The 14,708-nt window shown below is 38.6% G+C and overlaps 1 protein-coding gene across 8 annotated transcripts in view; it reads left to right on the top strand.

Annotated features, from left to right (window-relative positions):
- Positions 1 to 14,708, top strand: part of CEP128 (centrosomal protein 128) — a 139,033-nt gene that overhangs the window by 65,924 nt on the left and 58,401 nt on the right. For 7 of the 8 annotated variants that reach the window (XM_075503370.1, XM_075503368.1, XM_075503369.1 and 4 more), the window contains 2 exons: positions 898 to 957; positions 2,588 to 2,780. In XM_075503370.1, the coding sequence (XP_075359485.1) occupies positions 898 to 957; positions 2,588 to 2,780 (253 nt within the window). Of the gene's footprint in view, positions 1 to 897; positions 958 to 1,512; positions 1,598 to 2,587; positions 2,781 to 14,708 lie in introns of those variants that run through there. The other variant, XM_075503371.1, reaches the window with a different exon arrangement.

Below are 14,708 nucleotides of genomic sequence, written 5' to 3'. Positions count from 1 at the left end.
AAGATCCATTATCACTAAATTTTTAATACTACAGCAAACATGTATAGAAGTACCTTTAAAACAAGTTTAACATAGTTCAATTTGAATGCAGAAAAAAGACATTTTCTCATTGTATGAAGTATTAATAAAGCATTCCAGCACAAGTTTATCTTCTTTTTATCCACTTAGTGAAGATTACAATTTTCTGTTTATGCCTATGAAATATTCAAAGCAAGTGATTTGTCTTTTTCATGAAAACACGAAGACCATCATCATGAAGCATAATTCAAAGATTTTTGGCAGTTTGTCCTGTTGTACTTTTTGATAAGACATTTATCACATTGCACATAGCATTTCTGTAGATACACTGATAACAGTTCAATGACTAAGAACAATTGGTTCTGCTACTTCTGGTTTATGTGTAGCCACTGTTTGGCAGAATGGAGGAAAAAACATTTGAATGACTTTGAAGTTGGCCTTTTCTTAAGAAATAGTCATTTTAAAGTAGAGTCTGATTGTACTATTTGGAAATTGTATGTCCTTTTTTGAAAATATCATAATGTTTCAAACTGACAATATACACCTTGATGCAGAGATATGTTCTGGGGATGTTTGAAAAGCATCATTGCAGTGATTCTTAGAGAAAACTATACAGATTCAGAATACAACTTACTATCATTGCAACTTAAGTTGCACCTTTAAACAAAATTTGTATCAGTAAGTTTGCATAACTAGCTTTTAAATGTGACTAATTTATGGTTATATAGTTCTATTAAACCATTTACAGGTATGATTTCCAAGCTGGATTTTTAGCAAAGATTATTTGATGAATTTACAGTAAGCGGGAAAGAATCTTTCTCCTTTCTGTGTCTAATTCCCATTTTTATGCCTATTTCTTTCTCCCCTGCTATTCCATAGGCAATATCACTTACACCAATGGTGCTGAATGATCCTCATCGCTGGTTAGCAGAAACAAAGGTAATAGTCAAACCTCCTGAAACTTTACAGAATAAGCTAATATCCAACATTTATAATAATTCAGTTGAATGTGTGTTTGAAAAGGCACTTAAAGGGGAAAAGGATAAATACAAAAGCATTCCTTGGGCAATAATTCTGATGTTTTCAGACTGTTATTTCAACTGATGGAATAGTTTTCCAGATTTTGCTGTCAACAAGAAATAGCTGTGTCTATAGCAAAGTAAATAGCAATGGTGTTTTTACAAAAAATGCATTGAAGTAACTGCAGTGATAGCCTTTAGATCTGGTTCAATTATTTTCAGACAAGAAAAACATGAGAACATAGTCAGCAGGTTAAGTTTCTCTTACAAGGTTATAACAAGGCAAGAAATTACTTTAAATAAGGCTGGTTTTTATTAAATCTAAAGGATATTAGATTGGATTCTTGGAAGATGAACAATTTTCCTTCCCACTTTGTTTGAAGCTTTTGAATCCTATAATGTGGGTGCACGCATGCTTGAAAACTTCTTCAAAGTGATGACTGGTAACTTATAGCCCTTGCCTTTCATTTTGCAGCTTTCTTCCTGCTCCCCCAACTCACACACATAAACACATTTCTTATCCAATATCTTTTAAAAGGAGTAAGTTTCTCATGATCAAAGTAGATTATGAGATTTGATCAATGAGAAAATGTAGAAGACATGCTTTTTTTTGCTTCATGTAAAGAGGCCAAAGCCACAGGACAATTGACTTAAGGAAGAATTGCAACTGTTTGCATGTAAGATAATTTAAGGTTATTGATGATGTATGGTCTATGTAAGACTTGTAGACCAAGAAAGACTGCCACTATAGATAGCAGAGAGAAAAATTGGAATCAAATGAGAAATGTTATGCAGGAAGTATTTTCTACATTTAAGTGACACTGACATATTATTAAAAAGACCTTTCAAAGAGCACCTAATAATCATTTACATTTCTCACCTAAGTTTCTTTAGTTCCTAGAGCCTAGAATGAATGACTACTTAAAATCCCCTCCCCCCCCCTTTTTTTCTTTTGTTTTAAATAGGCAGTGTGAAAGTATTCTCTCTTCCCACTTCTAGATTTAGTATATTGACCATGACCTATCTTATCTATGAGCTCTCTCTTCTTTTTCCTCTACATGAACCTTAAATATTAATTTTTGCTGACTGGAAAGGATTGATATCACTTTTTTTAGAATAGATAAATGCTTTAAATTCTGTCAACATAGAATAGAGAGAGAAAGGTATTCTGAAAGGAAGGATTATCTCTTGGTGCCTATGTATACACTAATTCAATGTGAATTTCCATACCTACCCTAGCAAATCCATGCTCCAGATTTAAAAAAAACCAACCAACCAACCAATCAACAACAACAAAAAACCCAGAACAAAACTGTGTATTGCTTCTTCACATATAATTATCAGGCAAAATATATCTGTCTTTTGAGACTCTTTGAAGGTCAACATATGTCCTCTTAATATATCTGAATGTCCCCCTTTTTTATTGTTATTCAGTAATAGGTACAAATGAATAATCTGTGACTCCAAAGATAATTTGATCAGTTAACATTTATGTCCTCTTATTTTCATTAGAATTCTTTACTTTTTATTGTCCCATTTTTTTAATGTAGACTAAGCTTCAGTGGCTGTGTGAGGAAGTAAAGGAGAGAGAAAGTAAGGAAAAAAAGCTGCGATGCTACTTACTGCAGAGCCGAGAACAGCTCAAGCACTTTACACAGATGAAGGAGGCTGAACATCAGTCTCTCTTTAAACAGATAAAAAAGCAAGAAAAACTTTTGGAAGAAATTCACAGAGAAAAAAGAGGTATGTTGCTGGTTCCAGTTTTGTTAATAAAAGGGAGAAAGAATTTTAAAATTCTACTAATTATAATTCCTATGGAACATTCAGATGTATTTTATCAACTAGGTATTACAAACTCTAATTCGGTAACATGCTAGTGATAACCAAGAAAACAGTTTTTTGTTTGTTTTTGCTTGCTGACAAAAAAGACAAATGTAATCAACTATGTTTCAACCCAGTACAATGGCTGAATAACACATGAGTTTGCAACATGGGCAATGGATATAGAAGTTATTTTTCAACTGTACCATCTGAGACATTCCATGACCTGAGCAAAGAGGAATTATACCAATGCCACTTCAGACTCTTGTAATGCTGCTTTTATCTGTCAAAAAAAAAGAGCCCAAAGTAGTACCAAGTCCTGTGCAATTATTCCCTTTGCTTAAATTGTATGTACAAAGAACTTTGGCAAATTTTCTTCTCATCCCTTCTTCTGTATTGTAAAATGGAGTGAGACAAGCTTTGGTTCTAATTAAAATGAATGACATTATATATGGAATACCACATAACCATAGTTTTCTCCCTCTCTTGGCATGTAATTCTTACTCTGGAGTGTTGTGTGCCAGGCTTGGTGCTAGCATCCATACCATCCATACTTGCCATGAAGGGGAAATACTAATCGGATTTTACTGAGCGGTGTAAAGTTCTGGTAGGGATGGACCTCACTGTCCCCAGCCAAGAGCCATTTTTTAGTCTTGTCTCAGGTACTTGTAGTTTAGTATTTTATAGTTTCTTGTAGATTGGCTTTGAGCAGAATGCTTTTAGGAGTAGAAAAACATGCTTTCATTGTGAGCTTATTATTCTAGAGTCTCAGGAAGACAGGAAGATCTGTCTTTCATCATTCTGCTTTTCATCTGTGTACAAGCTCATTTATACTTTGTTACTTGTAGCTTAATTAAACACATTATTTCAGTGAAGAGTATTTTTATAGTAAAACCAGAGCATTATAGAAAACTTGGAATATAAACAATTTACAGCACATCTTTATTTTCACCCTTAAAACCAGATTTGTTTCTGCTGTCAGAAATCAATACTTTGGTTGTTACAAACAATGTGAGAGTGAATTCTTGTTAAGTCCAAACTTACGTGAAGTGTAAAATTTTGAAGTGTAGGCTTGGTCAGGAAGAATCCATGCATGTTGTTGATATGAGTTGAGTCACTAGCTCTTACAGTCAGTTCATAATTTATTTGTGAAGTTTTATCTTCAAAGGTGTATCTTATTTGCTGTCATTACTGCTTTTGGAAGACAACTCTGCATCTGTACCTTTCTGATGTTTAGAAGCTTCCTTTAATTTCCAAGACAGGACTTTTATTAAGTGCTTGGAAAATTACTTAGAACTTGTGCACTGTATACTGGCCCATACATGATGGATCTGAGCAAACCCAGAATTAACAGTTATTAATGCATGCCTTTGACACGGTCCCCCACAACGTCCTTCTCTCAAACTTGGAAAGAGATGGATTTGGTGGGTTGACTATTCGGTGGGTGAGGGATTGGCTGGGTGGTCGCATCCAGAGGGTAGTGGTCAAGGGCTCAATGTCCAGATGGAGATCAGTGACGAGTGGTGTCCCTCAGGGATCTGTATTGGGACCAGTACTATTTAATATCTACATCAGTGACATAGTGGGATCGAGTACACCCTCAGCAAATTTGCAGATGACACCCAGCTGAGTGGTGTGGTTGACATGCCTGAGGGACGGGATGCCATTCAGAGGGACCTGGACAAGCTGGAGAAGTGGGCCTGTGTGAACCTCATGAGGTTCAATAAGGCCAAGTGCAAGGTCCTGCACCTGGGTCGGGGCAACCCCCAATATCAATACAGGCTGGGGGATGAGGGGATTGAGAGCAGCCCTGTGGAGAAGGACTTGGGGGTACTGGTGGATGAAAAGCTGGACATGAGCCGCAATGTGCACTCACAGCCCAGAAGTCCAAACATATCCTGGGCTACATTAAAAGAAGTGTGGCCAGCAGGTCGAGGGAGGTGATTCTGCCCCTCTGCTCTGCTCTGGTGAGACCCCACCTGGAGTACTGCGTCCAGCTCTGGAGTCCTCAGCACAAGACAGACATGGACCTGTTGGAGCAGGTCCAGAGGAGGGCCACAAAAATGATCAGAGGGCTGGAACACCTCTCCTATGAAGAAAGGCTGAGAGAGTTGGGGTTGTTCAGCCTGGAGAAGAGAAGGCTCTGTGGACACCTTATTGCGGCCCTTTGGTACTTAAAGGGGGCTTATAAGAAAGATAGGGACAAACTTTTTAGTAGGTCCTGATGTGATAGGACAAGGGGTAATGGTTTTAAGCTAAAAGAGGGTAGATTTAGACTATATTCTAGATATATTGTAGGTATATCTATATTCTAGATATATCTCTATATTCTAGATATATTCTAGACTGTATTCTAGTGATATAAGCTAGATAATAAGCTAGACTATATTCTGCTCACCAAGCCCCTTTCCATCATTTACCAGCAGTCCTGGCTAACCAGGGAGGTCCCAGTTGACTGGAGATTAGCAAATGTAATGCCCATCTTCAAGAAGGGCCGGAAGAAGGACCCGGGGAACTACAGGCCTGTCAGCCTGACCTCAGTACCGGGGAAGCTGATGGAGCAGATCATCCTGAGTGCCATCACATGGCATGTAGAGGATAACCAAGGGATCAAGCCCAGCCAGCAAGGGTTCAGGAAAGGCAGGTCCTGCTTGACCAACCTGATCTCCTTCTACGACAAGGTGACCCACCTAGTGGATGAGGGAAAGGCTGTGGATGTTGTCTATCTAGACTTCAGTAAAGCCGTCAACACCATTTCCGACAGCATTCTCCTGGAGAAACTGGCTGCTCATGGCTTGGATGGGTGTACTCTTCACTGGGTAAAGAACTGGCTGGATGGCTGGGCCCAAAGAGTGGTGGTGAATGGAGTTAAATCCAGTTGGTGGCCGGTCACAAGCGGTGTTCCCCAGGGCTCTGTGTTGGGGCCAGTTCTGTTTAACATCTTTATCAATGATCTGGACAAGGGGATCGAGTGCACCCTCAGTAAGTTTGCAGATGACACCAAGTTGTGTGGGAGTGTTGATCTGCTTGAGGGTAGGAAGGCTCTGCAGAGGGACCTGGACAGGCTGGATCGATGGGCCGAGGTCAATTGTATGGGGTTCAACAAGGCCAAGTGCAAGGTCCTGCACTTGGGCCACAGCAACCCCATGCAATGCTACAGGCTTGGGGAAGAGTGGCTGGAAAGCTGCCAGGCAGAAAAGGACCTGGGGGTGTTGGTCGATAGCCAGCTGAATATGGGCCAGCAGTGTGCCCAGGTGGCCAAGAAAGCCAATGGCATCCTGGCTTGTATCAAAAATAGCATGGCCAGCAGGACTAGGGAAGTGATCGTGCCCCTGTACTCGGCACTGGTGAGGCCGCACCTCGAATACTGTGTTCAGTTTTGGGCCCCTCACTACGAGAGAGACGTTGAGGTGCTGGAGCGTGTGCAGAGAAGGGCAACGAAGCTGGTGAAGGGTCTAGAGCACAAGTCTTATGAGGAGCAGCTGAGGGAACTGGGGTTGTTTAGCCTGGAGAAAAGGAGGCTGAGGGAGGACCTTCTTGCTCTCTACAACTACCTGAAAGGAGGTTGTAGGGAGGTGGGGGTCGGTCTCTTCTCCCAGGTAACAAGTGACAGGACAAGAGGAAATGGCCTCAAGTTGCGCCAGGGGAGGTTTAGACTGGATATTAGGAAATTTTACTTCACTGAAAGGGTTATCAAGCATTGGAACAGGCTGCCCAGGGAAGTGGTTGAGTCGCCATCCCTGGAAGTATTTAAAAGAGACTTGGATGAGGTGCTGAGGGACATGGTGTAGTGGTGGTGTTGGTAGTGTTAGGTTTATGGTTGGACTCGATGATCTTAAAGGTCTTTTCCAACCTATACGATTCTGTGATTCTGTGATATTCTAGATATAAGGAAGAAATTTTTAACAATGAGGGTGGTGAAACACTGGAACAAGTTGCCCAGAGAGGTGGTAGATGCTGCATCCCTGGAAACGTTCAAGGTCAGGTTGGATGGGGCTCTGAGCAACCTGATCTACAGAATCACAGCCTGTAGTTCCCTGGATCCTCCTTCTGGCCCTTCTTGAAGATGGGCATCACATTTGCTAATCTCCAGTCAACTGGGACCTCCCCAGTTAGCCAGGACTGCTGGTAAATGATGGAAAGGGTCTTGGTGAGCACATCTGCCAGTTCCTTCAGTACTCTCGGGTGGATCTCATCAGGCCCCATAGACTTGTGAGTGTCTAAGTGGTGCAGCAGGTCACTCACCATTTCCCCCTGGATTATGGGGGCTCCATTCTGGTCCCTGTCCCTATCTTCCAACTCCAGGGGCTGGGTACCCAGAGAACAATTGGCCCTGCTATTAAAGACTGAGGCAAAGTAGGCATTAAGTACCTCAGCCTTTTCCTCATCCTTGGTCACTGTGTTCCCTCCCCCGTCTACTAGGGGCTGGAGATTCTCCTTAGCTCTCCTTTTGCTGCTAATGTATTTGAAGAAGTGTTTTTTGTTGTCTTTTACAGCAGCAGCCAGATTGAGCTCTAGCTCAGCTTTGGCTCTTCTAATTTTCTCCCTGCACAGCCTCGCTACACCTTTGTAGTCCTCCTGAGTTGCCCGCCCCTTCTTCCAGAGGTCGTAGACTCTCCTCTTTTTCCTGAGTTCGAGCCAGAGCTCTCTATTCAGCCAGGCCAGTCTTCTTCCCCGCCGGCTCATCTTTCGGCACCTGGGCACAGCCTGCTCTTGTGCCTTTAGGACTTCCTCCTTAAAGAATCTCCAGCCTTCCTGGACTCCTTTGCCCATTAGGGCTGCCTCCCAGGGGACTCTGTCGACCAGTCTCCTAAACAGGCCGAAGTCTGCCCTCTGGAAGTCTAAGGTGGCAGTTTTGCTGACCCCCCTCGCCGCTTCTCCACGTATCAAAAACTCTATCATTTCGTGATTGCTCTGCCCAAGACAGACTCCAACCATCACACGGCTCACAAGTCCTTCTCTGTTTGTGAACAACAGGTCCAGCGGGGCACCTTCCCTCGTTGGCTCACTCACCAGCTGTGTCAGGAAGTTATCTGCCACACGCTCTAGGAACCTCCTGGACTGTTTCCTCTCTGCTGTATTGTATTTCCAGCAGACATCTGGCAGGTTGAAGTCCCCCACAAGAAAAAGGGCTAGCGATTGTGATGCTTCTCCCAGCTGCTTATAGAATAGTTCATCTGTCTCCTCATCCTGGTTGGGTGGTCTGTAACAGACTCCCACCACAATATCTGCCTTGTTGGCCTTCCCCCTGATTCTGACCCATAGACACTCCACCCTATCATCACCGTCATTAAGCTCTAAACTATCCAGACACTCCCTGACGTACAGGGCTACCCCACCACCTCTCCTGCTTCGCCTATCCCTCCCGAAGAGTTTATAGCCATCCATCGCTGCACTCCAGCTGTGCGAGTCATCCCACCATGTTTCTGTGATGGTCACCATATCATAGTTTTCCTGATGTACAATGGCTTCCAACTCCTCCTGCTTGTTACCCATGCTGCGTGCATTGGTGTAGAGGCACTTCAGCTGGGCATATCTAGTTGAAGATGTGCCTGCTCATTGCAGGGGCGTCAGACTAGATGACCTTTAAAGGTCCCTTCCAACCCAAATAATTCTATGATATTCCCATAATAGTAATAATTGGTGATAACTTTCTGTCCCTAGGTATCATTATCTAAAAGCATAATGATAGAATAAAAAGCATAATATAGCTAATGTTGAGAATTCCATAACCAAAGGAGCTGGAGATGGAAGTTTTTATACGAGAAGAGAGGAAGGGAGGAAATGTCATATGAGGTTAATTCTGGGTGTTAAGGCTTAACATTATCTCAAGATCTGCACTGAATGTTTTGAGAATATTACTTCTCCAGTGTATGCACATGTGTATAGGCTTGCTTGCACTCTCCCTCTAAGGTACTGTCCCAGCAGAAGAGCAAATTTCTGAACACATCAGGAAAATGTGGATAGCTGGGAAACTTACAGGTAGATCTAGAAGGAATGATATCAAAGGAAAAACAGTTGAAGCCAATGTATGAAAATGATCACTGAGAAAACAGGCTAATTGACAGAGGGTCCAGGGATCAGAATTTCCATATTGAAATAGATTCTATGGTTCCACCTCTCTCATATAAAATTTTGTTGGAGGACCTAACTAAGCCTGAAAAAATGGAAGGCTACATGGTAAGGAGATTGTATTTTGACATCTATAAATGGCTGACATTAACCTGACCTATGTGGGAGAAAAAAGTACTTCAACTGAAAGTTTGCATGTAGGTAAACCTTGAGAACTATTAACATGCCTTATGGGTTGATATAGTCTATAAATAGGGCTTACTTGACATCTGGTTTGCATCTTTTTATGTAATATGTTAGACTACTATTTGCATACCTCACTATGTCATGGTACGCTCTTTCATTGTATTCTCTTACCTCAGTTTCCGAAGGAAGGTGTCACCTCTCAGGTTTTGTTTTCTTGTATTTTCTTTAAAAACTTTGTTCTGGGCTTCATTCAGCACTCAATACTGATAATGATGGGCTATTTTTTTTGTCAGACAGAATAAATACTCTCTTTAATCATTTTGTTAGTAGTAATTTTGTATTTAGATTGATGTAGACTCAGATTAGATGAGAGTAAACTTTTAAGTAAGTGTAGTTATAGCTTCTGGTAGCCAACTTAATTATTATTGAAAATGTTTTGTGAAATATTGTAACAAAAATAAAACAGTAGCAAACAACAATGGGAATAACAAATAAAAGCATTCTTGTAAATATTTTATAGAACAATGCAGGTTATTTGCTTTACAAGAATAGTAAGATCCTGTCAAGATTTTCTTCCTCCACTTACAAAGAACTTTGAAAGAGAACATGCTTTGATCTTTCAAGCTTGAAAGTTTCTATTGTTATCCTTCATTTGTTTAAAATGATAGCGCCAAGACCCTGATATAATATTAAGTGTTTTAGTGTTCTTATATTTGAATAATTATCTGCCAAGATTGATCTCCCTGAGGCCTTATTTGCCTTTTTTAATTTAAGTACTTAGGAAACAAAGCAAACCTTATTTAGTTTTTAATTTTATTGTACCTAATTTGGTTTAGGCTTTGTGGAAAAACTCACAGCCTGCATTTAAATTTCAAGCTATAGGCAAAGTTATCATAGGAAATTATTAAACTGAAAAGAGTGGTAAAAAGTAATGCTATTCACTGAGCACAAAAAATAGTATGTAATCTCATACCTTCTATTTGTAAGGGCCATTTCTTTGTTCCTTACAAATATTCTCAGTTCCATTTGTTACTTGACATATTACAATTTATGTCTTTCTAAGTAAATTATGTTGTCTTCTGTCTACTTCTAGAGGCAGGTGCTGGTTAGAATTAGGTAAGAAAGGAGATAACAGTTACATAGTTGTTAAAGTTTTCTATGTAACACAAAACAGTAAACATGCTTTAAAATTCCACCAAATACAGGATGGGAAATAGGACTTACAAAAAGATGACAGGATGCCAACAATGCAGGCCAGTGTTAGATTTAAGGCCTGGGATCAGGATACATGCATACACTGAGGACTCAGCGCCACATAGGTATGAAGATAGCAGCAGATGAACATAGGTAACTTCGCTGTTGGTGGATTTTCCCAAAACAACCTCCTTGCTGTCTTCACTTAAAAGTATTCATAAAAGATTAATTTTTTATTATTATTACAGATTTAAACAATTAATGGCAATGGAGTTTACTCTTTTATAGGGAAATAGGGAGTCAGGAGTGTTCATAGGTAACTATGAAGCACCTTATTGGCTCTTTACACTCCACCTTTTTTTAATGAGATGTAATTTGAAACCTGGGCCTGTAAGGTGGTGGGTTTGTTTTTGGTTTTGTTTTTCTGCTTGTTTTTTTTGGACACTGCCACAAAAACAGTGGTGAGGAGGGAAGCAGGTGCTTCCTTTACAAAGCCTATTAATTATGTACACAATTAAGAATAGCCTTCATGTGTGCAAATTTATGATTCACTTCATCACATTCTAATTTGATTAGATGTGATAGTCAACAGGTTTTGTGGATACAGATGAAGTTGTCATGATTTGGCCCAGTACCAGTGTATTTATTTAGCTTTAGCTGCTGTGGTGTCACAGGCCTTCCAGCAGTAGGTCCTCTACTCTTAATAGTATTCAAGACTTTAGAACGAACATTTACTGAATGAGTAATTGGAGACAGGGAAATAAAATACAGCTGAGATTTACCACAGGTAATCTGAGCCCAACTTCCTGGTATTTCATTCATTTGATAAGATAGCTGGTAGTTACCAAATAACTGATAGATGTAATGGAAGTCATAGTATGGCTATCATCTGTATAGCATTCAACATGGGACTATGTAGGAAATGACTGATGTAAACATAAGAACTATACATTAGAGTAAGGAATGTGCTACTCTGAGGGACAAAGGGGTAGTTATTGAAAGGGATAGTTAGTACTGTTTCATAGATGTTGGTCTGTAGACTCACTTTTCTTCATGAGTGGGCTTCGTATGAGGAGTAGGAATATGATAATAAAACTTGGAGCCTTAGAGAATTTGGTGGCTTTGTTGGTACACAGAAGTGGAATAGTCTTGGGATCATTTAATTTCATTTACCTGATGCCAGGGAAGGAAACTTTCTGTATTATTTATTTTTACCACTTATTCCAATTTTGAATTTGAAGCTGGAATAAGAAATTCATAATAATGTTCACAAACATTGAACAAAGTTCTGGGATCTTTTTATTAATGCACTAAGAAATAGGCAGGTTGACCTGGTATTCAGCACCATTTTCTTGTGCCACTGAATTAAATGACAGCGCATTTGACAGTGTATGCAAGAATAATGGACTTACAATCTACATATGAATTTAATTGGCTTGTTTGACAGTCATGTCAACATATGTTGCTCTTTTTAATTTGAAAACTATGGCCTTTATTACACCAAATCAGTTTTTTTTTGTAAGTTGGTAGAAGGTAGAGGAATAATAGAATGCATGTCTGTTAAGATGAGTTCTGAGTACTATTATTTATGAAGTGATACATTTAAGTGTTTATAAAGGGTTTTTTATTAAAAAAAAAAAGTTGCAAGACAAAATATGGCTATTTACATTTCTTGGATAAAGATTCAGTATGTACTCTTACATACTGATGAAAGCCCAGGTTTAATTATAATGCAACTAGTAGAATGTAAACATGTAAATAGTTTAATGTATAAATGACTTGGACATAAAAATTTGAAAAGCTACTTTCCGAAAGGAAAAAAGAAAACACAGCTAATAGCATAAAAAAGGTGTTAGGCTGAAAGGAGAAAGCAATGTATCAAAATGATAGAAAATTTAAATTAAGGAGACAGAATGATGGTTGGCTTTTGTTACTTAAACATAAAAAATGGATGAAGTATTTGCAGAATACTAAGACACTCAGTAATGAAATTGTGAGCAAAACCCAGGTGCAGGAGTAAAGCAAATGAAGGCAGAATGGATTTACTCTAATTGATTAAAAAAACCCTTCACCCTTTCATTTTTTTTTTTAACACCAAAGTATACTTGACAGTATTGCTTAATAAAATGGATTTTCAGCCAAATTTGGTACGAATAGATGTAAATATTTTCTGCTGCATTTGCAATGATGCAGATTTTAGATGGAATATTATCAGAAAGACTGATTCTGTGAATATCCATGGATGTGGTTGACTGTCCCCACCAACACAAACCACTTGTCTGAGTACTTAATATAGTCTAAAAATAATCCATTAATTTAAGTCTGCATAAATCAGAAATTATAAAAACAAGATAGAGAAATTGTATTCTCAAGAAATTAATTTGATTTCCCTTCAATGGATTTGATATTATAGTTTATTCATGTTTGGGGGGGACGAATAAAAATAGACATTTATGGTGGACATACCGAAAGTAGGTAGGATGAATATTTAAACTGCTTTATTGATGAACATGTTTCAGGAAGTTTTATAAGCTTAAATAGGTTTACTAAAACTCTTCATTACGTAGTTTTTTGTCTTTTCCCTTCTTCACCGAAGCATTTGTAAATATCTAGGATATTGTAGGCTTTTGGATCCTCCTTATGAATTTCTGTGGAAGTGTTAACGTTATCACAGTCCTGCCTGTGGTGGTAAACTGGCTGTCTACATGGTATAATCCTGACAAATACAAGTAAGCTAACGTAAAGATTCATGAATGAGACAATAGTGAATGAAGGAAAATACAGTAACGTAGCCTAGAGTTTCAGGATTGTTTACAGAGTAGCAGAAGTTTCATAGCTCTCTGGTGATGTGTCAAGATTGGCTGCAGCTGTCTTTCCTTCTTGATAAGCTTACTATCCTGGAGAGTTGAGTAATTCAGAAGTCTAGCAATATTTATAAATGCCCAAGAACTGAAGAGGATATGGGTTCTGATTTCAGATTTGCAGATTTGTACTTTGGGTACAGTTCACTAAAGTTATTTATCTAGCATGTCACCCAATGGGATATTTCAGTAAGTAACAATTTAGATAAAAATAAAAATTTCTTAGATTTCTCCTCTTGAAGTGATTTTGCTCTCATAATCAAATTGATTTTAATGGCATTGCACTAAGTTTTTAATATTTTACGAGTGGACAAAGGTCTGAGGAAATAAAAGGTATACATTCCAGTTTCTTAACTAAGTTTCATTTGCATTCTGGAATCACTGAGCATGCCAAGGTGTTCTTACAGATCTGTTTCAAAATTAGTTCAGATCACAAGGATATTTTTTTTATTTTTATGATGATGATGATGAAATGTTTGAAGGTAGGAAAAATACTGTCTTCCTGAATTGTACCCAAGACCTGGCCCAAATTTCTTTCATTTATCCAATTTTATATGGTGTAGCCAGATTGGCTAGTCTGTAAAGCTATCATACAAATATCATGCAAAAGCTATCATACAAATCAGTGAAAGTCTATATTTGATCCTGGGAGCACCCATTGGTCTTACAGACTTAGATTCTTTTTAGTTGCTGGTTGGTTTAGTCAAAAGAAAATATCAGATCTGTCTCTTCATCAAGAGTAGAACATCAGCATTTTTGGAAAACATAGTCAAGATGCTTGCTACAATTTTATTTTTATTTTCCACAAGGAAAAAATTTCCATTCATACCCAAACCCTCTAAATCTTTTAAGGGGTCCACTCCCCTCCCTCTAAATTTTGTAATCAAACTTTGTAATCAAAATTTTCTCTTTAGTGTATGTCTGAATTCTTAATTTCTGATCGCAAATGTTTTTAGCATTTTATTTTGCCAGCCTAAGCTCAGAAGGATACATTCAACTGTTTGGGAGCTATTATCTTGGAACATATCACATTTATTTCAAAAATACGTATTAACTAGGTGAATAGCATTGACTGTTGAGCTCAGGCCCAGATCTTATTTACCTATGTGTGTCCCTTTCTTGATCTTTCCATCTCTGTATTTGTGAGATTTCACTAGCTTTGGCCATATTTGTCAGTGTGCTAGAGTACTTATAATCTTGAATTTAGTTCTGAAGACAGCTAATCCTGTGTATATATAACGCAGTTAGAGTAGCTGATTAAAAGAAAAAGCAACATTAAGCTGTAGCAATCTTTTGTTTGTTTGTTTATTGCCTAAATCCCTTTAAAATATTACAGGTATTGTAATTTTGTCATAATTTTTTAATTGAAGGTGTTAAGAGTGTGGTTTTAGGTAACATATTAAGTGCTTTAATATTTACCTTCTATACAAAAGTATATGTTTTTCTGTTACATTAAGGCTTGCTTATACTCTGGGAATGAGTACAGAGAGGAAACTTAGTATAAATAGATTCTGGAACATATCTCTTCCAAGAAAAT

The sequence above is a fragment of the Mycteria americana genome, chromosome 5 (assembly GCF_035582795.1).
Source record: "Mycteria americana isolate JAX WOST 10 ecotype Jacksonville Zoo and Gardens chromosome 5, USCA_MyAme_1.0, whole genome shotgun sequence".
NCBI lineage: Eukaryota > Metazoa > Chordata > Aves > Ciconiiformes > Ciconiidae > Mycteria > Mycteria americana.
Note: the sequence above shows the minus strand (reverse complement) of the source record. Positions and strands in the feature narration are given on the sequence as shown.